Source organism: Microcaecilia unicolor, chromosome 3 (assembly GCF_901765095.1).
Source record: "Microcaecilia unicolor chromosome 3, aMicUni1.1, whole genome shotgun sequence".
In the NCBI taxonomy this organism is placed as follows: domain Eukaryota; kingdom Metazoa; phylum Chordata; class Amphibia; order Gymnophiona; family Siphonopidae; genus Microcaecilia; species Microcaecilia unicolor.
In genome coordinates this window covers 285,987,226-286,008,268 of record NC_044033.1, presented here as the reverse complement: position 1 = coordinate 286,008,268, position 21,043 = coordinate 285,987,226, and the positions used below count along the sequence as shown (strand labels likewise).

The following is a 21,043-nucleotide window of genomic DNA, read 5'->3' as shown; positions in this document are numbered from 1 at the left end:
AAAAAATGTCCACAACTCCATAGAATATCCAAGGGAACCCTTAATAACTTATCTAGCCGTGTTCATGAAACTGTAATTCCACATGATTTACAAAACTGCTTCCAGCAAAACAAGGGCCCCCTTGTTTCGCAATCCGCCTTTTTTTTTAACCAGCTTATGATTGGCTTTTGTCATTTTCCTCTTTGATTGGGAACAACACGCTGGCGTTGTTTATATCTGGCTGCCATGTTTTCATAGTTTATAACATCAGACGATGACTCCTCTTGAAGTAGATAGCAGATTGCGAAACAAGGGGCCCTTGTTTTGCTGCAAGTGGTTTTGAAAATCACGTGGAATTAGTTTCATGAACACCAGGGCCACTGAGAGGGGGGGCAGGGGGGACAAAATGGCCCGGGCCGGGGTCTCTCCGTCTCCTGCTCCCAGGCCGCTGGCGCTGCAGTCCCCGGTCTCACCTGCCTGCCCTCGGCTCCGTCGACAGCTCCCCTCTGTCCGCCACCGGACCCCCTGCATTCAAATCGGCAGCAACTCACCTCCGTGTGAAAGCGGCAGATTGCCTCCCTTCGGGCCCTTCCTCCCTGTGTCCCGCCCTCGCGGAAACAGGAAGTTACATCAGACGAGGGCGGGACACAGGGAGGGAAGGCCCAAAGGGAGTCAACCTGCCGTTTTCACACGGAGGTGAGGCGCTGTCGATTTGAATGCAGGAGGGCCCGGTGGTGGACGGAGGGGGGCTGTCGATGGGGCTGGGGTGGGCGGGTGGAGACTGGGGACTGCAGTGCCGGCGGCCTAAGTAGCGATTGGGGGGAGGGGCAGGGGCCTGGGCCCGGCTCAGTCTCTCAGCAGCCCTGATGAACACCACCAGATAAGTATTGTCTACAATAACGCCTAGATATTTCTCTTGGGTGCTAACCCCCAAGGTGGACCTAGCATCAAGTAATTATGGCTTGGGTTATTCCTAATGCGCACAACTTTGTATTTTTCCACAGTCTGAATGTATTTTTTTAAATCAATTTTGAATAGTTTTGTCTCATCTGCAAATTTCGCTCATAGTTCCGATTTCCAGATCATTTATAAATGTTAAATAGCACCATTCCCAGTACAGATCCCTGCAGCACTCCACTGTGCACCCACCTCTATTGAGAGAAATGGCCGTTTAACCTTGCCCTCTGTTTTCTGTCCAATAACCAATTCCTAATCCACAACAGAACATTACCTCCTATTCAATGACTCTAATGTTTTCAGGAGTATCTCATGAGGAACTCAAAAGCTTTCTGAAAATCTAGATACACTACATTGACCAGCTCACCTTTGACATGTTTATTCATGCCTTCAAAGAAATGAAGTAAATTGGTGAGGCAAAACTTCCCTTTGCTGACTCTATCCCATTAATCCATGTTTATCTATGTGTTCCGTAGTTTTATAATAGTTTCCACTATTTTATCCAGTACTGACGTCAAGCTTATCGGTCTGTAATTTCCTGGATCACCCCTGGAACCCTTTTTAAAAATTGGCGTTTAATTGGCCAACCTTCAGGTACTACGGACGATTTTAATGACAGGTTATAGATTATCAACAACAGATCAGCAATTTCATATTTTGAGTTTTTTTCAGTACCCTCGGATACTTGCCATCTAGTCCAGTTGATTTACAACTCTTTAATTTGTTGATTTGGCTCTGCTTGTCTTCCAGGTACATAAGTACATAAGTACATAAGTAGTGCCATACTGGGAAAGACCAAAGGTCCATCTAGCCCAGCATCCTGTCACCAACAGTGGCCAATCCAGGTCAAGGGCACCTGGCACGCTCCCCAAACGTAAAAACATTCCAGACAAGTTATACCTAAAAATGCGGAATTTTTCCAAGTCCATTTAATAGCGGTCTATGGACTTGTCCTTTAGGAATCTATCTAACCCCTTTTTAAACTCCGTCAAGCTAACCGCCCGTACCACGTTCTCCGGCAACGAATTCCAGAGTCTAATTACACGTTGGGTGAAGAAAAATTTTCTCCGATTCGTTTTAAATTTACCACACTGTAGCTTCAACTCATGCCCTCTAGTCCTAGTATTTTTGGATAGCGTGAACAGTCGCTTCACATCCACCCGATCCATTCCACTCATTATTTTATACACTTCTATCATATCTCCCCTCAGCCGTCTCTTCTCCAAGCTGAAAAGCCCTAGCCTTCTCAGCCTCTCTTCGTAGGAAAGTCGTCCCATCCCCACTATCATTTTCGTCGCCCTTCGCTGTACCTTTTCCAATTCTACTATATCTTTTTTGAGATACGGAGACCAGTACTGAACACAATACTCCAGGTGCGGTCGCACCATGGAGCGATACAACGGCATTATAACATCCGCACACCTGGACTCCATACCCTTCCTAATAACACCCAACATTCTATTCGCTTTCCTAGCCGCAGCAGCACACTGAGCAGAAGGTTTCAGCGTATCATCGACGACGACACCCAGATCCCTTTCTTGATCCGTAACTCCTAACGCGGAACCTTGCAAGACGTAGCTATAATTCGGGTTCCTCTTACCCACATGCATCACTTTGCACTTGTCAACATTGAACTTCATCTGCCACTTGCACGCCCATTCTCCCAGTCTCACAAGGTCCTCTTTCAGTTTCTCTGCATCATCACCCTTAAAAACCATTTGTGGTACAGATAGATCTTACATCTTCTGTAAAAACGGAAGTAAAGAATTAATTCAACTTTCCTCCCAGAGTGTCCCTTTTGCTCCTTCATGATGTAACAGTCCCACGGATTCCCTCACAAGCTTTCTGCTTCTGACATACCTGAAAAAGTTGTTCTCCGAGGACAAGCAGGCTGTTTGTTCTCACATGTGGGACGGCGGCCCAGGAAACGGCAAATTTTTCTACAGCAAACTTAAAAAAGTTTTGCCAGAGCCTTCTAGCGCACGCACCGCGCATGCGCTGACAACTTCCCGCCCGTCGCATGAGCGTCCCTGCTCGGTTTCTTCTTGTCTGCGGTGAGGTGAAGAGGTTTTTCCCTGTTCGCTTTGCTGGCCCAGGAAAGAGAGTCTTGACGATTCTTTTTATATTATTTTCTTATTTCGTTATTCGTTCTTCTTTAAAAAAAAAAAAAAAACCCGGTATTTTTCTCTTAGTTTTTTGGCACTTTCTAAGTTTTCTTTATTTTTGACGCGGCCGGTCTTTTCCCCTTTTGTGCCCTTTACTTTTGTGGCACGATCGCGTCGTTTAATTTCGCCAAAGCCGTTTTTCCTTCCATGTCATCAAAGACACCCAGCGGCTTCAAACATTGTACTTGGTGCAACCGGACCATTTTGGTTACCGACACCCATGTTTGTATCCAGTGCCTTGGGCCCGACCATAGTCCAGCCGCTTGCAGTCTCTGTCTTCGCATGAAGAAATGGACCCAAGGGTCTCAAGAAGCTCAATGAGAGAAGCTTTTTGGAGCTCAGTGCGGTCCTTCGACATCAGTCCTTCGAGGGACTCATCAACGTTGGGAGCGAAGGAAATGGCTACGGAATTACCAACTCGTGCTGAAAGCAGTGAGGCATCGAGAGGGTCTCCACCTGTCTTGTGGCCTCCTGTTATGCAGGCCCCCCAGGACCGACCTTCGTCGGACCCTGCCCTGAGGAGACGTGAGGATTCCACATCTTCCTCATTGGTATCGAGGAGTCTCGATGACGGGCGTCAAGCGAAGGCGAAGAAGCACCGTCATAATTCTCCTTCGACACACGGTGCCGGGAGCTCCGAGGCATCGAGGGATTCGGCACCCGAGAAGCGTCAGCGCCGAGAGGATCACTCTCCCTCTATTCAGGAGGTGCCAATGCGTCAGTCTAGCAGCCCGGTACCTGCTCCTGAGCCTCGACAGATTCTGCCACCGGCTCCTTTACCGACCCTGCAGCCTTGTCCGACACCGGCTCTTGATGAGTGCATCAGGGCCCTGCTTCCAGAGCTTCTGGAAGGGTTGCTGCGCCAGTCTAGTTCGATGTCGGGGGTGCTTGCGCCTTCTGTACAGTCTGCTACAGCGGCACCTGGCCCTTCATCTGTGGTGAGGCCCACGACCTCGGTGCCACCTGCGGGAATCGAACTCAGTTCCTCAGTTCCCCAGGACCAGAATCCACCACCCTAACCACTAGGCCACTCCTCCACTTGTGATAGGCGCATTCAAGCAACACTTGTGATAGGTGCATTCAAGCTGGGCTGAGGAGCATATATAGATGGGCCCCACACTCAGAGTTTGTGGTTCCCCCCCCCCAGGAGAGACTTCCCTAGATAAATGTACTTGATTTGAGAGCAGTCTGGAACGCTCTAAAGGCCTTCAGAGATAGCTCAAAAAGTAACATAGTAACATAGTAGATGACGGCAGAAAAAGACCTCCACGGTCCATCCAGTCTGCCCAACAAGACAACTCATGTGTGCTACTTTTGTGTATACCATACTTTGATTTGTACCTATGCTCCTCAGGGCACAGACCGTATAAGTCTGCCCCGCCTCCCAACCACCGGCTCTGGCACAGACTGTATAAGCCTGCCCAGCACTATCCCCGCCTCCCACCACCGGCTCTGGCACAGACCGTATAAGTCTGCCCAGCACTATCCCTGTCTCCCACCACTGGCTCTGGCACAGACTGTATAAGTCTGCCCAGTACTATCCCTGCCTCCCAACCTCCAGTCCCGCCTCCCACCACTGGCTCTGGCACAGACCGTGTAAGCCTGCCCAGCACTATCCCTGTCTCCCACCATCGGTTCTGGCACAGACCGTATAAGTCTGCCCAGCACTATCCCCGCCTCCCACCACCGGCTCTGGCACAGACCGTATAAGTCTGCTCAGCACTATCCCTTGCTCCCAACCTCCAGTCCCGCCTCCCACCACTGGCTCTGGCACAGACCGTATAAGTCTGCCCAGCACTATCCCTGTCTCCCACCACCGGCTCTGGCACAGACCGTATAAGTCTGCCCAGCACTATCCCTGTCTCCCACCACCGGCTCTGGCACAGACCGTATAAGTCTGCCCAGCACTATCCCCGCCTCCCACCACCGGCTCTGGCACAGACCGTATAAGTCTGCCCCGCACTATCCCCGCCTCCCAACCTCCAGCCCCGCCTCCCACTACCGGCGCTGCTATCCAATCTCGGTTAAGCTCCTGAGGATCCATTCCTTCTGAAGAGGATTCCTTTATGTTTATCCCACGCATGTTTAAATTCCGTTACCGTTTTCATCTCCACCACCTCCCGCGGGAGGGCATTCCAAGCATCCACCACTCTCTCCGTGAAAAACACACTGCACACTTAGGATTTCAATAGAGTCTTTCTAACTTCCTCAGGAAGTTTTACCCAGCTTTTTGTTCCTGTTGCCCAAAATAGGTTAGGGGGTGTCCTCAACAAATGCACACTGTCTAATTGGCTAGCAGATTGCATGTCCTTCATTGTGCCCAGGCAGGTTTGACTTATAAGGGTTATGTTACAGCTCACAACGTTAGAGCTATGGCGGTGTCAGTTGCCTGCTTGAGATCAACCTCTGTAGAGGAAATTTGTAGAGCTATGACACGGACATCTGTTCATGCATTCACAGCCCACTACTGTGGAGAAAAAACTCCCCACGTGGCTGTAGACTTGGCCAGTCAGTTCTGCAGAATCTGGAGATTAGAATCCATCTTCAACTTCTCATTTCTTTCTGTTCTAGACTGTTTTCCCACCTCTCCCTCCCTCCAAAAAAAGACATCTTATTGTTAGTGTCTGTCTGCCTGTTGCAATGCCCCCCTTTTTTTTCTCTTGTAGGCAGCCTATAGCTAGAGAATCCCAGGCTATGAGTATGCTGTTCTGCTTGTCCTTAAAGAAAACCAAGTTTGTTTATTTATTTATTTATTGCATTTGTATCCCACGTTTTCCCACCTATTTGCAGGCTCAATGTGGCTTACATAGTTTTGTTATGACATTATCATTCCAGGGTATCAGATACAATTAGTAGTGTGCAGTAGTGAGTAAGGGAAGAAAGAGGAAGTGATTAGGCGGGTGAGTATAGAGGAGGACTTTCGTAGCTGGGTGGGTTGGTAAAGTGGATTTGTGAAGCTATTGGTTCTCTTTGAGGGCCTTGTTGAAGAAATGTGTCTTCAGAGATGTGCGAAAGTTATTTGTTTCAACAATTGATTTCAGGTCTGTGGGTAATGCATTCCATAGCTGCGTGCTCGTGTAAGAGAAGGTGGTGGCATGCATCAGCTTGTATTTTAGTCCTTTACACCTGGGGAAGTGCAAATTAAGAAATTTGCGGGATGTTCTTGTGGCGTTTTTGGGAGGTAGCTCCACGATTTTTAGCATGTAGATAGGGGCGTCTGCGTGAATGATTTTGTGTACAATCGTGCAGATCTTGAACGCAATGCGTTCCTTAAGTGGGAGCCAGTGCAGTTTCTCCCTTAGGGGTTTTGCACTTTCATATTTAGTTTTTCCAAATATGAGTCTGGCGGCAGTATTCTGGGCTGTTTGGAGTTTTTTTGATAGTCTGTTCTTTGCAGCCAGCATACAGTGCGTTGCAGTAGTCCAGATGGCTTATTACCATTGACTGTACCAGGGTACGGAAGATGTATCTCAGGAAGAAAGGTTTTACTCTTTTGAGTTTCCACATGATGTGGAACATCTTTTTCGTCGTGTTCTTCACGTGAGTATTGAGAGTGAAGTTTCGGTCAATAGTAACCCCAAGAATTTTCAAGTTTTGTGAGACAGGAAGAGAACAGTATGGTGTGATTATGGTGGAGAGGTTTTTTGTGTTATGTTGAGAGGTGAGTACAAGACATTGTGTTTTTTCTGCGTTAAGCTTTAGTTGGAATGCATCCGCCCAGGTATGCATGATTTGGAGGCTTTGGTTGATCTCGTTGGTGATTTCATTTAGATCATGTTTGAACGGGATGTAAATTGTGACATCGTCTGCATATATGTAGGGTTAGAGGTTTTGATTTGCTAGAAGTTTGGCTAAAGGTATCATCATTAGGTTGAATAAGGTTGGTGAGAGGGGGGATCCTTGAGGGACTCCACATTCAGGTGTCCATGGGGGTGATCGGTCTGCGTAAGTTATTACTTGGTATGATCTTGTGGTCAGGAATCCTGTGAACCATTTGAGAACTGTGCCTCCTACTCCGAAGTATTCTAGTATATGTAATAGTATTCTATGATTAACCATGTCAAAGGCACTGGACATGTCGAATTGTAGGAGGAGTATGTTGTCACCCGTTGCAATTGCTTGTCTGAATGAGTTCATTGCGGACACTAGAACAGTTTCAGTACTGTGATTTGATCGAAATCCTGATTGAGAATCATGCAGAATTGAGTATTTGTTAGATATTCATTAAGTTGTTTCCTCACTACACCTTCCATGAGTTTGGTTATGAGTGGAATGGATGCTACTGGGCGGTAATTGGTTAGGTCCAATGTGCTTTTCTTAGCATCTTTTGGCAGCGGTGTAAGTAGGATGTTTCCTTTATCCGTGGGAAAGAGCCCATTGTGAAGCCTGTGGTTTACGTGGTTCATGAGGTCTGTTTTGAATTGTTTGGGTGCAGATCTTATTAGACTGGTAGGGCAAATGTCTAGTTTGCATTGCGATTTGGCGTATTTTCCGAGCCAGTGAGAGATTTCATCTGATGAGAGCGTGTCAAAGTTGCTCCATGATCGAGCTGCTGGGTATTCCACGGGTTTTGGGTCTAGACATTCAAGGATGTCTGTGTAATCCATTGTATTGGTGGGTATCATGAGTCGGAGCTTTATTATTTTTTCATTGAAGTATTTCGCAAGATTGGTTGCTGATGGGGTGTCTGTGTTGTTGGAGGTAACCGTTGTAGTATTTAGGAGGTTGTTTACGAGTGAGAAGAGTTTTGTGTGTATCCTTGTAGTTTGGTCCTATGTTGGTTTTATAATACGTCCTTTTAGTTTGATAGTGTACTTGTATTTTCTTTGTAGTTGTTTCCAGTCTCTGAATGTGTGTTCGTCTTTTTTCTTGCTCCATGCTCTTTCTAATCTTCTAACCTGTGTTTTTAGTTCTTTCAATTCTTCGTTAAACCGTGGTATTGAGTTTTTTTATGTGAGGTTCTGGTTTGCAGTGGTGCTATGTTGTCTAGTACCGTTCTGCATCTGTTATCCCATTCTTGGAGAAATTGGGGTGATTCTGTAGGTGTTGTCCATTCATCAGTGTAGATTTGTTGTCAGAATATTAGTGGGTCTATTTTATCTCTCGTTGTATAGGTTTATTGTTCTTGTTTTTGTTGTATCTTTTTTGTTCTCCAGTGGAGGGAAAGGTTTGCACTGTAGTGATCGGACCATGGCGTGGCTGTCCATTTTATATCTGTTAGTTTGAGATTTGGTTCCGATGAGAATTTGTGGGTAATGATATCTAGCGTATGTCCTTTGTTGTGGGTGGGTTGTATGTTCGGCCAGTGGAGCTCCCATAGTTGGAGGAAGTCCTTGCATTCGCGTACATTGCTTGAGTTAGTATCTTCCAGGTGAAGATTGATGTCTCCTGCTATAAGAAGGTTCTCCGAGGACAAGCAGGCTGCTTGTTCTCACTGATGGGTGACGTCCTCGGCAGCCCCTCCAATCGGAATCTTCCTAGCAAAGTCCTTTGCTAGCTCTCGCGCGCCCGCGCGCACCGCACATGCGCGGCCGTCTTCCCGCCCGAAACCGGCTCGAGCCGGCCAGTCTTCTTTCGTCCGCACTCGGTACGGCTGTGTTTTTGTCGTGTCGAGCCCCGGAGAGTCGACCTCGCGCGTCCGTTTTATATTGACGTGTTTTTCTTCGGAAAAGTTCTGAAAATTTGTCGGGAAGTGTTCCGAAAACCCCCTTGGGTTTTGTTTTTCCCTTCCCGTATTTCCAGTTTTTGCCCCGGTAAGTTTTCTTTCGTCGTCGGGGTAGGCCTCTTTTCGGCCTCGGTCGAGATTTTTCTCCCTTAAAGTTTTGGTGCTCCAAATTCGTCATTTCGGATTTTGATTTCGCCGGCGTGATTTTTCCGCCCATGACATCGAAGCCTTCCAGCGGCTTCAAGAAGTGCACCCAGTGCGCCCGGGTAATCTCGCTCACTGATAGGCACTCTTCGTGTCTTCAGTGTCTGGGGGCCGAGCACCGTCCCCAGAACTGTAGTCTGTGTTCCCTGTTACAAAGGCGGACTCAAGTAGCGAGATTGGCCCAGTGGAACGTTTTGTTCTCGGGCTCTTCGTCGGCATCGGCACCGGGGTCATCGTGTGCATCGACGTCATCAGCGTCCAGACCTTCATCCTTGGCTGCCAGTGCATCGAGGCATCGGCCCTCTGCATCGGCGCCGAGACATCGGATAGCTGCATCGACGTCGGTGGTACCGGGACCTCGTCTCCTGATGTCGTCGGACGGTGGTGCATCGAGTGGAGTGCAGGTGAGGGCTGTCCATTCCCCTGCTGGTGGCGGTGAGCCTTCGGGTGGGTCTCCCCCTACCCTGAGGGCTCCTGCGGTAAAGCCCCCCCGAGATCGACCTCCTTCGACCTCGGCCCCGAGGAAGCGACGGCTGGATTCTACGTCCTCCTCGTCGGTGCCGGGGAGCTCCGGTGACATGCTTCGGAAGAAGTCGAAGAAGCATCGACACCGGTCCCCTCCCCGCGTCGGCACCGAGAGCTCTGGGTCGCCGAGGGAGTCGGCACCCAGCAGGCATCGGCACCGAGAGGACCGCTCACCCTCTGTTCAGGAGGTGTCGATGCGCTCCACTCTGGACAGCCCGGAACAGCCTCCACGCCCGGAACAGGTTCTGACGTCGACGCCTGCATCGACCTCCATGCCTTTCTCTGCAGCCGCTCTGAACGAGAGCCTCCGGGCCGTTCTCCCAGAGATTCTGGGAGAGCTGTTGCGCCCTACCCCTCCGGTACCGGCGGTGCTTGCGCCTCCGGTACCGTCGAGCGTGGCGCCGGCTGGCCCATCGCCCGGGGTGAGGTCCCCGACGTCGGTGCCGCGTGCAGTGCCGACTGCGGCCACCTCCCAGGAGGGCTCCCCGGCTACGTCGGCGGAGGGAGCTTCGCCGATGCGGGCGAGGGAGTCTACCTCTCGACGCCCCCATCGTGGACGTGGCTCCACGGAGTCGAGCCGGGCGAGGTTGCAGACACAGGTCCGTGAACTTGTGTCTGACACCGAGGGTGAGGCCTCGTGGGAAGAAGAAGAAGATCCCAGATATTTCTCTGACGAGGAGTCTGAGGGTCTTCCTTCTGATCCCACTCCCTCTCCTGAAAGACAGCTTTCTCCTCCCGAGAGTCTGTCTTTTGCTTCCTTTGTCCGGGAGATGTCTACGGCCATCCCCTTCCCGGTGGTTGTGGAGGACGAGCCCAGGGCTGAAATGTTTGAGCTCCTGGACTATCCTTCTCCACCTAAGGAAGCGTCCACTGTTCCCTTGCACCATGTCCTAAAAAAGACATTGCTTGCGAACTGGACAAAACCTTTAACTAATCCCCACATCCCCAAGAAGATCGAGTCCCAGTACCGGATCCATGGGGACCCAGAGCTGATGCGCACTCAGTTGCCTCACGACTCTGGAGTTGTGGATCTGGCCCTAAAGAAGGCTAAGAGTTCTAGGGAGCATGCTTCGGCGCCCCCGGGCAAAGACTCTAGAACCTTAGACTCCTTTGGGAGGAAGGCCTACCATTCCTCTATGCTCGTGGCCAAGATTCAGTCTTACCAGCTCTACACGAGCATACACATGCGGAATAATGTGCGGCAGTTGGCGGGCTTGGTTGATGCTCTTCCCCCTGAGCAAGCCAAGCCTTTTCAGGAGGTGGTCAGGCAGCTGAAGGCGTGCAGAAAATTCCTGGCCAGAGGAGTGTATGACACTTTTGATGTTGCGTCCAGGGCCGCTGCTCAAGGTGTGGTGATGCGCAGGCTCTCATGGCTGCGTGCCGCCGACCTGGAGAATAGACTCCAGCAGCGGATTGCGGACTCGCCTTGCCGTGCGGACAATATTTTTGGAGAGAAAGTCGAACAGGTGGTAGAGTCTCTCCACCAGCGGGACACCGCATTCGACAAGTTCTCCCGCCAGCAGCCTTCAGCTTCTACCTCTACAGGTAGACGATTTTTCGGGGGAAGGAAGACTGTTCCCTATACTTCTGGTAAGCGTAGGTACAATCCTCCTTCCCGACAGCCTGCGGCCCAGGCTAAGCCCCAGCGCGCTCGCTCTCGTCAGCAGCGTGCGCCTCAGCAAGGCCCCGCGGCTCCCCAGCAAAAGCAAGGGGCGAGCTTTTGACTGGCTCCAGCAGAGCATAGCCGACATCCAAGTGTCAGTGCCGGGCGACCTGCCAGTCGGAGGGAGGTTGAAAGCTTTTCACCAAAGGTGGCCTCTCATAACCTCCGATCAGTGGATTCTCCAAATAGTCCGGCAAGGGTACACCCTCAATTTGGCCTCAAAACCTCCAAATTGTCCACCGGGAGCTCAGTCTTTCAGCTTCCAGCACAAGCAGGTACTTGCAGAGGAACTCTCCGCCCTTCTCAGCGCCAATGCGGTCGAGCCCGTGCCATCCGGGCAGGAAGGGCTGGGATTCTATTCCAGGTACTTCCTTGTGGAAAAGAAAACAGGGGGGATGCGTCCCATCCTAGACCTAAGGGCCCTGAACAAATATCTCGTAAAAGAAAAGTTCAGGATGCTTTCCCTGGGCACCCTTCTCCCCATGATTCAGCAAAACGATTGGCTATGCTCTCTGGACTTGAAGGATGCCTACACACACATCCCGATACTGCCAGCTCACAGACAGTATCTGCGATTTCAGTTGGGCACACGCCACTTCCAGTACTGTGTGCTACCCTTTGGGCTCGCCTCTGCGCCCAGGGTGTTCACAAAGTGCCTAGCTGTGGTAGCAGCGGCACTTCGCAGGCTGGGGGTGCACGTGTTCCCATATCTCGACGATTGGCTGGTGAAGAACACATCCTAGGCAGGAGCCCTGCAGTCCATGCAGATGACTATTCGCCTCCTGGAGCTACTGGGGTTTGTGATAAATTACCCAAAGTCCCATCTTCTACCAGTGCAGAAACTCGAATTCATAGGAGCTCTGCTGGATTCTCGCACGGCTCGTGCCTATCTCCCAGAGACGAGAGCCAACAACTTGTTGTCCCTCGTCTCTCGGGTGCGAGCGTCCCAGCAGATCACAGCTCGGCAGATGTTGAGATTGCTGGGCCACATGGCCTCCACAGTTCATGTGACTCCCATGGCCCGTCTTCACATGAGATCTGCTCAATGGACCCTAGCCTCCCAGTAGTTTCAGGCTGCTGGGGGTCTAGAAGACGTGATCCACCTGTCCACGAGTTTTCTCGAATCCCTGTATTGGTGGACAATCTGGTCCAATTTGACTCTGGGACGTCCTTTCCAAATTCCTCAGCCACAAAAAGTGCTGACAACGGATGCGTCTCTCCTGGGATGGGGAGCTCATGTCGATGGGCTTCACACCCAAGGAAGCTGGTCCCTCCAGGATCGCGGTCTACAGATCAATCTCCTGGAGTTGCGAGCGATCTGGAACGCTCTGAAGGCTTTCAGAGATCGGCTGTCCCATCAAATTATCCAAATTCAGACAGACAACCAGGTTGCCATGTACTATGTCAACAAGCAGGGGGGCACCGGATCTCGCCCCCTGTGTCAGGAAGCCGTCAGCATGTGGCTCTGGGCTCGCCGTCTCGGCATGGTGCTCCAAGCCACATATCTGGCAGGCGTAAACAACAGTCTGGCCGACAGGTTGAGCAGGATTATGCAACCTCACGAGTGGTCGCTCAACTCCAGAGTGGTGCGCCAGATCTTCCAAGCGTGGGGCACCCCCTTGGTGGATCTCTTCGCATCTCGAGTGAACCACAAAGTCCCTCAGTTCTGTTCCAGGCTTCAGGCCCCCGGCAGACTGGCATCGGATGCCTTCCTCCTGGATTGGGGGGAGGGCCTGCTGTATGCTTATCCTCCCATCCCTCTGGTGGGGAGGACTTTGTTGAAACTCAAGCAAGACCGAGGCACCATGATTCTGATTGCTCCTTTTTGGCCGCGTCAGATCTGGTTCCCCCTTCTTCTGGAGTTATCCTCCGAAGAACCGTGGAGATTGGAGTGTTTTCCGACCCTCATCACACAGGACGAGGGGGCGCTTCTGCATCCCAACCTCCAGTCTCTGGCTCTCACGGCCTGGATGTTGAGGGCGTAGACTTTGCCTCTTTGGGTCTGTCAGAGGGTGTTTCCCGCATCTTGCTTGCTTCCAGGAAAGATTCCACTAAGAGGAGTTACTTCTTCCAATGGAGGAGGTTTGCCGTCTGGTGTGACAGCAAGGCCTTAGATCCTCGCTCTTGTCCTACACAGACCCTGCTTGAATACCTTCTGCACTTGTCTGAGTCTGGTCTCAAGACCAACTCTGTAAGGGTTCACCTTAGTGCAATCAGTGCATACCATTACCGTGTGGAAGGTAAGCCGATCTCAGGACAGCCTTTAGTTGTTCGCTTCATGAGAGGTTTGCTTTTGTCAAAGCCCCCTGTCAAGCCTCCTACAGTGTCATGGGATCTCAATGTCGTTCTCACCCAGCTGATGAAACCTCCTTTTGAGCCACTGAATTCCTGCCATCTGAAGTACTTGACCTGGAAGGTCATTTTCTTGGTGGCAGTTACTTCAGCTCGTAGAGTCAGTGAGCTTCAGGCCCTGGTAGCCCAGGCCCCTTACAAAAAATTTCATCATAACAGAGTAGTCCTCCGCACTCACCCTAAGTTTCTGCCGAAGGTTGTGTCGGAGTTCCATCTGAACCAGTCAATTGTCTTGCCAACATTCTTTCCCCGTCCTCATTCCTGCCCTGCTGAACGTCAGCTGCACACATTGGACTGCAAGAGAGCATTGGCCTTCTATCTGGAGCAGACACAGCCCCACAGACAGTCCGCCCAATTGTTTGTTTCTTTTGATCCCAACAAGAGGGGAGTGGCTGTAGGGAAACGCACCATATCCAATTGGCTAGCAGATTGCATTTCCTTCACTTACGCCCAGGCTGGGCTGGCTCTTGAGGGTCATGTCACGGCTCATAATGTTAGAGCCATGGCTGCGTCGGTAGCCCACTTGAAGTCAGCCACCATGGAGGAAATTTGCAAAGCTGCGACGTGGTCATCTGTCCACACATTCACATCTCATTACTGCCTGCAGCAGGATACCCGACGCGACAGTCGGTTCGGGCAGTCAGTTCTTCAGAACCTGTTTGGGCTTTAGGATCCAACTCCACCCCCCGAGGGCCCTGTTTGTTCTGTTCCAGGCTGCACTCTCAGTTAGTTGGTAAATTTTTTAGGTCAATCTCAGTTATGTCCTCGCCGTTGCGAGGCCCAATTGACCATGGTTGTTGTTTTGAGTGAGCCTGGGGGCTAGGGATACCCCATCAGTGAGAACAAGCAGCCTGCTTGTCCTCGGAGAAAGCGAATGCTACATACCTGTAGAAGGTATTCTCCGAGGACAGCAGGCTGATTGTTCTCACAAACCCGCCCGCCTCCCCTTTGGAGTTGTGTCTTCCCTTGAAGTATATTGTCTTGCTACATACTGGACTGGCCGGCTCGAGCCGGTATCGGGCGGGAAGACGGCCGCGCATGCGCGGTGCGCGCGGGCGCGCGAGAGCTAGCAAAGGACTTTGCTAGGAAGATTCCGATTGGAGGGGCTGCCGAGGACGTCACCCATCAGTGAGAACAATCAGCCTGCTGTCCTCGGAGAATACCTTCTACAGGTATGTAGCATTCGCTTTCTGGGTGGAGATACAAGTATTAGATATAAAATCCAGAAAGTGTGTCTGTGCATCTTGCCAATTGCCCGGGGGTCTGTAGAATAGGATTAGGTTTAGGTGATCATGTAGGTTGGAGTGGTTAATTCTGACTGAGGCTATTTCGAGTTGGGGAAGAATGGATTCTGCTGCTGTTGTGACTGTGAATTGAGATTTATAGATTATCGCTATGCCTCCTCCTCTTTTTCCTTCTCTTGTCCAGTGGGTAATTTTGTATCCTGGGGGACAAAGCTCTAGAATTATTGGATCTTTGGCGTCAAGGATCCAAGTTTCGCTAATAAGAAGTCGAGGTGATCAGTTGTAATCCAGTTGGTTAGTATCGTGGTTTTATTAACTGCCGATCTGGCATTGATGTATCCTATTTGTATTTGTCGGTGGTGTTCAATTGGGTTTGAGGTAGTAGTAATTTTTATCAGCTGTCTGTCTTCTTGGTATGTAAGATTGTTTTGACCTTTCTTTCCTTCCTGTTGATGGTGACCGTGGCTACTAGGTTTTTCGTGCCATTGTTTAATTTCTTGGGTAGGCATGTTGTGTATGGGTTGTGTGGGTGGTTTGTGAGTTGTAGGAGTAGTGTTGTCTGTGTTAGTGGTTACTTGTAGCAGATGTTCTCTGTGGATGGCAGACTTAGAAATCTTTGTATACCTGAGTTGATCAGATACGACTGTTGCAGATGAGAAGAGGTGTGCATGCGCAATGCAGTGATTCAAAAGCTTTTAGCATTTACTAAGCTAGAGGAGCCTTCCTTTGTAGGCTCTTTTGACGTTCAAACTCCTGAGGACTAGAAGACTGAGCTTGAATGACAGAAGTGGTGGGATCTTTTGGACCAAAATAAGTTGAACAATTCACATGAAAACATTCTGCATAGGAGGCAAGAGAGGATAAACCTAACCTGTGAGAATTTGGTATCAGCAGTGTAGAAGGAGAAGCAGTAGGATGGAAATATGCTATTTCATATACTTAAGAAGATATTGTTCTGTCTAGTTAGCTGATAGTATTTTAAGATAGTAAATGAGAGCCGGTTGAGAATCAGGAAAGCCAGGTTTCAAAGAAAATATTTTGTGGTCAGAAGAATCTAACACATATTTGAACTTGGAAGAAACCCGCTTAATTTTGATTGTCTCTAATTTGTATAAAATGTCTGAATTGGAAGCAAATAAAAGAAAAATAGTTTGTTCATTTTTATTTGTAATCCTTTGCATGTGAAACAGATTCTTCCAAAAGAAAGGCAGGGAGCAGAGCTTGACTATCGCAAAATATTTGGGAATGACTGGTTACAGGCTGGTGGGCATCAAAATCCTGAAAAAAACAGACCCAATATGGAGTTTCTTGCTGATCATCCTAGATATGAATTACTCTGCAAAAGTAAGTATGCAGTTTCTCTTAAATCATTATTTAGTTTCTCTTAAATCATTATTTGGCGCTTTTGTTTCTGATTTTGTAACTATTGTTAATTATATGTATGCTATTTCAAGTATTAGTTCTATGTATCCCAGGTAATACATCTTCAGTTTGTATATGATTAAGTCATTTTTCAAAGGTATTTTAATGGGTAAACAGGGATTACCGAGAAACATCCCTTTAAAATTTGCCCCAGGCTTTCAGTGTGAAAAGAGGGGGTGGAGCCAAGGTAGGCCAATAAAGCAATTGGATTTTTTATTTTTAAATCTTTGCATCTGTTTTAAGTGTTAATGAGGTTTGGGAAAAGTCAGAATATATCTTTTTTTGGGAGGAGGGGGCTGCTTGGAGGGGTAGAGAGATCCAGAGGGGGCTGCACTTCCGCTGTAGTAGTTTTTTTGTTTTTTAAACTAAGGACAGTGATGGTGTTCATATTACACGTGTCTGCAGGTGGCATGAGTTTAGCCACACTACCCACTGATGCATGTAATGCAGGCTTATCTGGTAAGTGGTTACTTTGTGCGCTAAATGCAGAGCAGATGTTGGATATGCTCCCTGCATTTACTGCATTTACAGGCTTTGCGCCTACTGTACTTTAAGTTTTGCAGTTAAGGTGTGGTAATGCAAAAACTTGCACGTTAGTAAAAGGGCCTCTTGGATCCCATGGAACTGGAGAAGTGTGAATGGAATGCTTTGTTATTTGAAGTCCCTTTATAAATCTAGAAGTTAATGGACATCTACAAATGGAGGTTGCAGTTCTGACATTGTAAATGTATTGAAGGAGATTTGCATTCTGCTAAGAGATTTAAAAAAAAACAAAAACCTGTCAGTTCTGGGCAGAAAGGTAGAAATTACAGAATTACTGAACACATAAATAAACATTGTTTAATAGGACAGTCTCGACATGGATTCAGCCACAAAAGTCTTGCTTCACCAATTTACCCCTTTTTTTTTAAGGCATGAAAATAAAGGTGGATAAAGATGAGCCGCTTGATCAAAGGATTTAGGTTCCCACATGGCCATTGAAATCTTCTGCTAAGTGTGCGGTGAAGGCCAAAAAAGCAAACAGAAAATTAAAGAATTATTAGGAAAGGAATAGAGAATAAAAGTATATCATAATGCCTCTAGTGAGTTTGCAGCTTGAGTATTGTGTGCAGTTCAGGTTGCCACATCTCAAAAAAGATACAGTGGCACTAGAAAATGTACAGAAAAGGTTGAACAAAAGAATTAAGGGGATGGGAACTCCTCTTATATGAGGAAAGACTAAGGAGGTTAGGGCTCTTAAACTTAGAGAAGAGACGGCTGAGGGGGAAGATATGTTAGAGGTCTATAAAATCTTGAATGGAGTGGAATGAGTAAGCTTGAATCTGTTGTTTACGCTTTTAAAAAAGTACAAAGACTATGAGACACTCCATGAAGTTATATAATAGCACATTTAAAACAAATAGAAAAAAATATATTTTCACTAAATATATAGTTAAGTTCTGGAGTTCATTGCTGGATCAAGTGGTAAAAGCTGTTAATATAGCTGGGTTTAAAAAACAAAAAGGTTTGGACAAATTCCTATAGGAAAAGTTCATAACCCATTAAGGTAGACCTGGGCAAAGCCAGTGCTTATTCCTGGGGTTGTCACATTGAATCGTACTAATTTTGGGACCCTACCAGGTACCAGTGATCTGGTCTGGCCACTGCTGGAAACAGGATACTGGGCTGGATGGACCCTTGGTCTGACCCAGTAGATCAACCTTTTTTTTTTTTTTTATTTTATTTACAAGAAGTCTTTATTGGAAAGTGAAAGATCCCTGTACAACAATTAGAAACTACAACAATGTCATTAGAGAATTGTCAGTCTGTACATGTCGAACAGAACAGCATTTAACGTACAGAGTCCACTGCTAATCACATCATATGTCTGGACTTCACATTTTTTTCAAAAGATTTTTCTCCCCAACAAAATACAACTTATCAAGCCAAATCTACTATAGATAGTATCCCCCCCTTCCCACCCGGTACATTACCCAGCAAGAGACAATATCACATTTATCCAGCAGTTAAGTAGTAACAGTAACCCCTTCTATAATCTCTTACTTCTGCCAGAAGGGTCAGTGAAATTCAAGCCCTTGTGGTAGACCCACCTTATACGAGATTCTACCACGACAGAGTGGTTGTTCAAACCCACCCTAAATTCCTTCCTAAAGTGGTATTGGAGTTCCATCTCAATCAGTTCATTATACTTCCTGTCTTCCCTAAGCCACACTCATCCTTTGAGAAGCTGCACTGCATACCTTAGACTGCAAGTGTGTTCTGTCCTATTATCTTGCACATACAAAACCTCATAGGAAGTCTTCCCAGCTTTTTGTATCCTTTGATGAAGATACAATGTAGTAAATTTAAAACTAATTGGAGAAAATGTTTCTTCACTCAATGTGTAATTAATCTCTGGAATTTGTTGCCAGAGAATGTGGTAAAAAGGCGGTTAGCTTAGTGGAGTTTAAAAAAGGTTTGGATGGCTTCCTAAAGAAAAAGTCCATAGACCATTATTAAATGGACTTGGGGAAAATCCACTATTTCTGGGATAAGCAGTATTTTGTACTTTGTTGGGATCTTGCCAGGTATTTGTGACCTGGATTGGCCACTGTTGGAAACAGGATGCTGGGCTTGATGGACCTTTGGTTTTTCCCAGTATGGCAATACTTATGTACTTATATGACCCTAACAGATTAGGGATTCCCATCACCAAACATACTGTCTCTACTTGACTGGCTGACTGTGGGGCTCATTTTCAAAAGAGAAAAACGTCTGAAACAGCATAAAGTGGAGAAAAACAGCCAGATCACAATTTTCAAGATTTGGATTTGAGATGTTTTTCTTTGCAGTGTATGCAAATCACAAGGGGGTGGGATTGGGCATTCCTAAAACTTGGATGTTTTCCAGGGTTAAAAGTTAGATGGTTTGGGCTAGACCTGTTTCAATCACGACTGTCACAAAAAGGTGCTGTAGATGACCAGATGACCACTGGAGAGATAAAGACATGACCCCCTTACTCCCCCAGTGGTCTCTGACACCCTCCCATCCCCCAAAGATGTGACAGAAACAGTACATACCAGCCTCTGTCAGCTTCAGATGTTATGGTAAGTCCTATTAGAGCAGCAAGCAGGTCCCTGTAGTAGCTTAATGGTCAGTGCAGTGGACTGTACGGAAGGGGACTTAGGCCTACATCCCACTTTAACTGGTACACTTGTGCTGGAAAATATGAGCCCTCCAAAACCCACCAAAAACCTAGTGCCACCTACATAACACCTGCAGGCATAAGGGCTATTTTAGTGATATACATTTGGGTACGGTAGGTTTTTGGGGGTAACGCAAATTCCTCAATCTAAACTTCCCCAGCTGCAAAGGAATTAAATACAAACAGTCATACACTACTACTTTTGAGTATAAAAGCACACCGATCTGGAACGCATTACCCATGGCCCTGAAAAATATGGACAATCTAACCAGCTTTCGCAAATCTTTGAAGACACATCTCTTCAACAAAGCCTACTAAAGGCATCCTTAATAAATCAGTCCTCAAACTACTCAGGTGCATCAAAAACACCTCTCACAACACCTTACCTAGTACCTTGCATCTAAATCACCCACCTCCAGCCTATTACCGAATGTATTTAAGATCATGTAAACTGCATCATAACAGCACTCTGTAAGCCACATTGAGCCTGCAAAAAGGTGGGATAATGTGGGGTACAAATGCAATAAATAAATAAATGTGTAGCTGGGACCTTTTATGTGAAATCCACTGCAGTGCCTCCTAGGGTGCCCCACTGTTCTCCTGGGATGTCTATGTGGCCAGTCTGCTAAGAATGTGGCTTGTGTTTGTGGATGGTTTTTTTTTTGAAAATTGTTCTAAAAGGTGACACAGAGCACAAAAACATCTAGCAAATGGCCATTTTTGAAACAAAGAGTTGAAAGTTTTTCTGGTTTGAAATTGGCTATGTTTGCTACTGGATTTTTGGACGTTTTTCACAAAACATCTAAAATCAGATTTAGATGTGTCGAAAATGCCCCTCCACATCTCCTACATGTATACTCAGGCTAGGCTGACCCTTCATCGCCTGGTCACTGTTTACAATGTAAGACCCATGACTGCTTCAGTAGCCCATTTCCGCTCTGACTTCATTGAAGAAATTTGCAAGGTGACAACCACATGTTCACTACTGCCAGGAACAGAATTCTAGGCATGATAGTCGGTTTGGACTAGCAGTCCTACAAAATCTTTTTACTACTTAAGTGAACTCCCTTTTTTTTTTCCACCAGACTCACTCACTTCTAGTTGCCAGGTTCATTTATATTGTGAGCCTGGTAGCTAGTGAGTCCTACATGTGAGAATATTATGCCTGCTTGTCCTTGGATAAAGCTAAGTTACTTACCCCTACCAGGTGTTCTCCAAGGTCAGCAGTCACATATTATTTCATCCTTCCCGCCTCCCCTTGGAGTTACATTCTTAGCTTTAGTACTGTATTGCTGGTCCCATGAGTGTCGGGCGGGAAGACACCTGTGCATGCACTGTGGAGGCACTGCCTCAAAGTGTGAAAGTGATGATGCACTAAGGCAGTGTCTGCACTTGGCTCCATAGATGTCACCAACGTGTGAGCATATATGCCTGCTGTCCTTGAAGAACACATGCTATAGGTAAGTAACTGTGACTTATAGCATGCCCCAGGTTGTTGTTGTTGTTGGGTTTGTTTGTTTTTTTTTTTTTTTTTTGGGGGGGGGGGGTTGGGTGATATTTTGCAGTACAGTGAGGCTTGGTTCATCTGCCCCTCCACTACTTATTTTTTTTCTAACTCCTAGCAAGACCCTCAATCTTCTTTCCTCAGTTTTTATCCCACCCCTTTCTCCCACTCTAGGAAAC

General features: G+C 47.6%; 1 protein-coding gene across 2 annotated transcripts in view; it reads left to right on the top strand.

The window, feature by feature from the left end:
* Window positions 1-21,043, top strand: part of TBCE (tubulin folding cofactor E) — a 712,453-nt gene that overhangs the window by 488,269 nt on the left and 203,141 nt on the right. For both annotated transcript variants that reach the window (XM_030198136.1, XM_030198134.1), the window contains exon 13: window positions 15,945-16,098. In XM_030198136.1, the coding sequence (XP_030053996.1) occupies window positions 15,945-16,098 (154 nt within the window). The remainder of the gene's footprint in view (window positions 1-15,944; window positions 16,099-21,043) is intronic.